Raw genomic sequence first — 7,047 nt, 5'->3', positions numbered from 1 at the left:
ATCATTCTCTCAACCATGGTGCTTCAGCTGATGTCCACTGGCATACTTCACCTGTTATTGAAGGTTGTTGTGTGGGGTGGGGGAGCTGAGAAGGTTGTGGTGTGTTAGTGGTTGTGGTTGTAGAAACCCAAAAAAGGTGTGGGAATGGGAGGAGGTTGATGAATGGGGGTTGGAGATGTGGGAAGGGTCTGACCTTGCACCATGTTATGGAACATGGTGTTTTGAAATGCAGCATTGTTGGGTCATGAAAGTATGATTACGGGCGATGGCCTCGATGGCATGGTGCAAGTCTTCATTTTGGGACTGAAAAGTGTCCACAGCTGCCTGAAAAAGTGGGTACTTGGTCTGTAGAGATGGAGTGTGTGTGTGTGGGGTGAGGGAAGACTAATGGTGAGAGGATTGGAGTGGTGGGTTTGGGTGAGTAATTTTTCATTGTTAGATGTGTTATATATTAGGACGATAGTTCATCGACGACCATGTAGTTAGTGTGTTTGTGTGTGCGTGCCAAATTGCCAACAGCTCTTAGCACCATTGGGATGGCACATATTATACACAACTCTCCCAACAATATCTTTGAAACCATATCCACCTCTTTCATGGTCTCATTGCAGGATTGAGACCTGAATTGGAAATGGATGAGCGTATCTAAAGGACACCAAGTTTGAGTCCTAGTTGAAGACCCTACTTCATGAATCCAAGTTGGTCTACTGGTCTAGGCTATTTCTACTATACACAGCAACATATACAATGAAAAACTACACAGCCACACCTACGCAAGAAAGACCCTTAAGGTGCTTTAGTACACCACATCACATAATGAGGCAATTCCATGCTTTGGCCATGGTCCAGAAGACCATTTTTGCATCACTTTTCACATATATTTATATGCATATGGAATATAGACCTTTCAAAACCAGACTGTTAAGATCATAAACTGAAAATGTAGAAGATGCAGAATATATTCCAGTAACAATGAATCATAAAGGTCTCATCCAAATGAATTGTAATGAATCACAAAACTGTTTCTCAATGAGTAACTAAAAATAGTTTCCTCCACCTTTCAGGCGAAAAAGGAAAACAAATTGCAACACAGCTTATGCCTTATAGTGAAGCCCCATCAGCCATGATGATTAGAGCAATGCCTAAAGTATATACCTTCTCAAGGCAAATAAATCTGTACCAAAATCCACTCTGTCACTGTTATCCATAGACTGTAGTGTATGCCACTGTGGTTATTTGTAGCGTATACCACTGTGGTTCTCTGAAGTAGAACGGGAGACTCCTCCTTCGATTGATAGCAATGAAACATTGTTTGGATTCTCTGTCATCGTCTTAGCAATCAGATAGCCAGACATACTCCATGTCTGGAACTTCCTTGCTTGCTTCCCAATGTATTTCCCCGTCATACCATCATAGTACTCAGGCCACCCGTCTTTGGACAGCCGCTGCTCAGCCAGCTCTATTGCCCTCTTTGCAATCTGAAGCCTCCCAGTCATGCTGCAAGCAGAAGCCAGCAGCCACAACAGTGCTACAAGAAGATCAAACATGACAAAATTAGCAGCAGAAAATGAATTTGAACCTAGCTCAGACATTGAACCAGCCCAAAAGATTAACAAACTGATAAATTGCATGCAGTGCAACAAAGGTATTTTAGTATGCAGGAAACCATATAACATATACCATTTTGTGAACAGAGAGATGCTATTATTAAATCTATAGAGGACTATATAAGACTAAAGCCATCATCAAAATTATGTTAGAGATGTTTGAGAAATGGCAGCATTAAAAATAACATGATCATTTGACATGCCTACTGCATAGACCAAATAAACATTCAAAAAATTATGTCCTTCCTTGACTACATGTTATGATGCTGGGAAATCAAAGTTCTTGTACAAGTGACATCTTAAATCTACCTTAAACATTGATTTCCATAAAACAAAACGAATAAGAAGATAGAATCATACCATGCGCACAACTGGCCAGATTTCTATCTTAAATGTACTCTATCAACATAGGGAAGAATGTGACTTTGAGTTGAGATACAAGGCCACGTTGAACACCACCAGGCTTCACTATTATCTAAGTCTCCTCATTATTAGTATCACATGCAGCTCGGTGAAAGGATTCCTCCGCATCAAGGCATCTGGCCGGTGCAACAAACAGAGGTTTGTTGTGATCCCAAGAAAGGACAATATTGCTAAGTAGATTGTCACACAATCCCCCAGCAATCTACAGGAACACAGGACATAAATTAGCAAAAGTATAAAGCTTTAGAGTTTACCCACGAAAACAGATAAGATATCAGATAAAGGAACAGCCATGGTCAATGTAGCAATAAGGTATCACCACGAAACCTAAATTCGAAAAAAGATACAAGGAACATCCTTCTAGGTTCTTCACCTATCCCTATCAAGAACACAGGACCCTCTCACTCTCAACTAAGTAACAGAGTTAAATGGGAGGGAAGATTTACCAAAGAGCCTAAGACAAACATACAATAGGTTGCACCCAATTCAGCAATCAAACGAATCTGATGAACATCTCAATACAAACTACTATTCCGGGTGAAACTGAACCAATGCAAGCATGAAAATTGAAAACCAATTCAACATTAAACAGAAGCCCTAGAATCTGATGAACATCTCAATACAAACTACTATTCCGGGTGAAACTGAGCCAATGCAAGCATGAAAATTGAAAACAATTCAACATTAAAACACAAGCCCTAAAACTGAGGGAAAAGAAGGAACCTTTACGCCCTAATTGAGTTGAGTAACCTCTCCGAGCCGGAGAGGGATGTGCCACGGATCGTGCCACCGCCGCGATTCGAACCCGCCGCCAGGCGAGCCCTATAACTTAACACCGCCGGGATTTACATCCCGGGACCGCGAAGGTCCTCCGCCGCTTCGATCTGGTAACGGCGGGCATCCCTGATGTTGAACCACCCGGTCTCCACCGCGATCAGATTCGCCGCCGCGATCAGGTCCTCCGCGATCACCTCACCTAAAACCCCATAATCTTCGTTAAGAACTATCAATCGGCCCCGAATGGTCTGGTGACTATACTCGAGCTGCCCCAGGATGAAGTCGCGTGCGGCCGCGAGGGCACGCAAGCGCGCTTGGGCCGCTTGGGCTTCTCTTCGGGCCTCGGCTTCTTGTCTGCGGGCCTGGGCCTGAGCACGGGCTCGGGCCTGAGCATGGGCACGGGCCTCAGCTTGAAGCTGAAGAAAAACCATGCCAGAAGTGATCAAGACTCAAGAAGACAAGAATGCTGTAAAGAAAGCGATGAGATAGGGAGCTTACCTCTTCCGCCGTGGCATCAGGTCGGTTGATGTAACAATAGATGCAGATGCCGAGCACTCCGGCTCCGGCGGCGAGGATCATCGTGGAGAGGGTTTGGAGAGGAGAGGAAAATGGAGTGAATTGGGTATGGGGGTTTTGAAGAGAGAGAGAGGGATTGTTGGAGACGGTGGAGAGATGGAGTGCGAGGAGTTTTATATGTGAAGGCTGGATTCGGGTTTACGAGAACTTAGCGTGGGTTTACGAAAAATTAGGGGAACTTGTTAAGTTCCCGCCAAAAAAACAGTTACAGTTTTTCTTTCTCTTCCAATTTTTTTTTTCTTTCTATTGAGAAGTCTTCACTCTTCACCTCTCTTAAGCGTCACCACCGTAGTAGTCCGCCACTACTTGATCAGGGAAGCCCAAGACCGCCGCCACTTTCGAGAAACCTAGGTTTAACGTTTAACCTCTCCGAGTCATTATGCAATATACGGAGCATCTCGACTTATTTCATTTCTTTTTATTTTCTTTTTATTAATTTAAAGTATTTGTGTTTGGGTACCGTAAAAACTTTCTAAACGTATAATTTATTCCGTTGACTCATGTGAAATGTTTTAACTATGCACTGTAGCATAGTGCCTACAAACTAGCCACTTTGATATTTTCTTTCTCTATTTTATTTAGTTGGTTGATATATATCCATTTTATTTCTTTCTAACCGAGCTTGTAACTTTACATTTTTACATTTTTCAAAAATTTGGTATATATACTAGCCAGAGTTGATGTTTATACACAAATATTCATGTGGTTAGAACCAATTAGCAAATTAAGTATCACGTACATATTAAGTTGAAACCAATTATTTTACGTGAGGTCTTCAGATGTGTCATTGGTTCATCTGCTTGTGATCAAGGCTTCTTTTGTGATGGTGAGGACGTCGTTACTCATTATCGTTCTCTTGAATGATCTCGACTATAAGAGAAAATGAGTCATAACACAAAACATCGGCCATGATATCAAAATATAAGTTTGTAACTAACTGGTAAACTAATTAGCTACTGTGTCAAATTGTTGGGGAAGATGACATTTCTGATTAGCATGACAATATTATTGTAAGGAAGTATCGAAACAAGTCACGTTTTACTCTGGCAAATGAACATCATAAAGTATGGTATATGAAAATTACAAGATGAAACTCATGAAGGATTTATCATGAAGAGAAAGCGATGAGATTTAAGAATCAAATTATAAGGTGAAATTCATAAAAGATTTACGGTTACCATTAGTGTTTGAACTCTTATATATGACCATGTTTGTTTGATAATTATCTATTTAATTAATATTTAGACTTCAGATAAATTTGTTACACTAAAGCTTCGTTCTCATGTAATTAAACTCCTTAATCAACTAAGACACGGCTCACCGACTTGATGGATTCGGCGACTTTAAACCGTCGTTAGTTTTTCAAGTTTTATACATCTCACATTTCTTACCGCGAAATTAGAAAAAAAAAAAAAAATAAGTATATAGATGTTAAAAAGAAAAAGGGGGAAAAAAAAAACCTAATCTTCTACACCTGAGACTGTGCAACTATTTAAACGCGCAGCTTTGATGTCCCTTAGAAAGTCTAGAGCGCCTTGCTCCTCCGTAACTCTTTCTTCTCCGGCGAAAACAGAACAGAGAATAATAATCCTTCTCCGAGAGCACCGAAGCTATGGAGAATGGCTCCAAAAGACGAATCGAAGTAGAAATCAAAGTTCTCGACAAGGTGGGAGAAGTAATCTCCGAATTAAACAAGGCCAAACACGCAGACCAAGTTATCTCCGCGCTTCACTCCCTCGCCGTTCTTCTCTTCCCTCTCGATCCTTCTCTCTTCTCAGGTACCGCAACTCTTCAGATTCCGACCGATTGCCTGAATTTCCCGAATTGATTTTAGTGACTGAACTGAAAATGTGGAAATTCACAGGTGCTGTTGGCGAGCGGTGCAGGGAGCAGGTACGACTCGTCGTTTGATTCATGGACATCGGAGAGTTGTTAGCTTGTAATATTAATGCTGTTGCGATTGTGCTGTGTGTAGGTTCTTAGTGTTGCAGCTCCTTCGGCTGAGGAGAGAAGCGAGTGGTGGAAGGCGTTTTACCGTGGAGCTGCATTCAGGACATTTGCTAGGGTTTTGTTGACTGGTACTACTCTTGCCTCTAGTTTTTCGTGGTTTTCGATATATATGAACTCTTGAGATTTCGAATTGTTTCCAGTAAACTTGGCCTAGTAGAGAATAGAGATTAGGAATTGTATGTATGTGGCTGTAAAAATTGAGAATTTATAGGTTGGGGGAAAAGTAAATGTAATGTGAAGTGAACAGATTAGACTGATGTAGAGTATTGATTCTAGTGGAGGTTATGTTAGAAATGATATGCTCTCTTGTTGCGTGCAGACGTTGCTTCCAATTGGTTGGCTTGTTTCCCGTTTTCAGCACGGAAACATGTGTATGATGTTTTCTTTGTTAACGGCCTTGTCACTGAGGTTGTTCAGGTTCTGGTCCCTTGTCTACAGCAAAGTGGGAGCAGCGATGTCGATGTCAATGCTGTTCAATCCAATACTGAAAGGTATGGAACTGAGGTCCAACTGTTCTAGTCTGTCATCTGGTTTTACTTTGAAGTGTCTAAAATTCATTGGTGGTTGAGTTTCAATTCGTTGACATTTTAACCATTGTCACAGGTTGCTCGTACTTAGCTTGCTTGAAAATAAGGGGGTGCTCCAGATGGCTAGAGAATTTGGTGGCCCTTTCCGGTCTGAAGAAAATCTCAAGTCAACTGTATCTAGAGTAGCACAGATTGTTGCCTCTATACCTGACAAAGCAAAATTGAGAGCCCCAACTTCTCTTTCGTCACAGTATCCTTTAATCTCTTCTGCCGGATAATTGAGTTCATGAAATTGTGTATGTTTTTGCCAAGTGTGTGCTAGATGATACATACTTAAATGTTATATTTTGACCATTCTGGAAATTTGACTTAAATGGAGGTAGAAATGTCATATAGCTGCTGAAGTTAGATCAATCATTTTTTGTTACTATCTTCATCCTGTTTATTCTTGACAAAGTACTATAGTTTGTTCTTCAAGGAAGTTACCATTCAGCTTCTTTCTCTAGCAGAAGAAGGGAATTTGGAGATGTTAGATGAAGGAGCTTTCTATAATACTGACATGAACTGGACCTTGCTGTTTGTCGGGGAAACATTTTCTCGTATATGTCGACGTGGATCTGTAGGTAACTGTTATAGTTTCAAGCACTGGAACTAGATATATAGTTTATGTGCTTCCCCTTTTGAAAACAGTCTTCTGTTTGATAGTGCATGGTTCCACTTAACAAAATAGGAAGCAATTATGTTCTCTTGTTCAGCATTAAACTGATCAACGGAATACTCTTGTAGGATACTTTTATGTGACAGAATCTTTTTATGTTTTTTTTACACAGATGTACTTTTAAGTGAAATAATTCCAAGGATTCTTAGGCATGTCCGAAGTTTGTCATCGTCCACTATGGAGTCACTAGGTTCAGATGTTCTGGAATCATCCCCTGGTTCCCTATTTTGGTTGAATCTTATTCAAGCAATCAAAGATTCATATGCCGTGGAAAGAATGTCTGAGCAACTTTTATATCAGCTTGCAACTGAACAAGTGGGTGATGTTGAAGCTTACTGGATTCTTTGGCTATTATTTCATCGAGTTTTCAAATGCCAAATATCAGTGAGGTTAGTCTCTCTCTCTCTCT

The 7,047-nt window shown here is 40.8% G+C and overlaps 1 protein-coding gene and 1 non-coding gene across 3 annotated transcripts in view; one reads left to right on the top strand and one right to left on the bottom strand.

Annotated features, from left to right (window-relative positions):
• Positions 1–942: 942 nt before the first annotated feature.
• LOC101303003 lies at positions 943–3,046 on the bottom strand. Of its 2 annotated transcripts, none has more exons than XR_185482.1 (3): positions 2,754–3,046; positions 1,968–2,232; positions 943–1,528 (listed from the first exon to the last, which is right to left on the bottom strand). It is a non-coding gene; the product is annotated as an uncharacterized LOC101303003 (transcript). The 2 variants fall into 2 exon arrangements; XR_185483.1 differs by having other exon boundaries at positions 2,760–2,850.
• A 1,949-nt stretch (positions 3,047–4,995) lies between these two features.
• LOC101305908 (telomere length regulation protein TEL2 homolog) overlaps positions 4,996–7,047 on the top strand; it is a 5,016-nt gene continuing 2,964 nt past the window's right edge. The window contains 7 exon segments of the mRNA XM_004309754.1: positions 4,996–5,161; positions 5,248–5,276; positions 5,359–5,461; positions 5,713–5,884; positions 5,997–6,170; positions 6,386–6,543; positions 6,751–7,027. Of these exon segments, the coding sequence (XP_004309802.1) occupies positions 4,996–5,161; positions 5,248–5,276; positions 5,359–5,461; positions 5,713–5,884; positions 5,997–6,170; positions 6,386–6,543; positions 6,751–7,027 (1,079 nt within the window).

Source organism: Fragaria vesca, unplaced genomic scaffold, assembly GCF_000184155.1.
Source record: "Fragaria vesca subsp. vesca unplaced genomic scaffold, FraVesHawaii_1.0 scf0513067, whole genome shotgun sequence".
Taxonomy (NCBI): domain Eukaryota; kingdom Viridiplantae; phylum Streptophyta; class Magnoliopsida; order Rosales; family Rosaceae; genus Fragaria; species Fragaria vesca.
The sequence above is the reverse complement of the archived record's forward strand: the minus strand, read 5'-3'. Positions and strand labels throughout refer to the sequence as shown.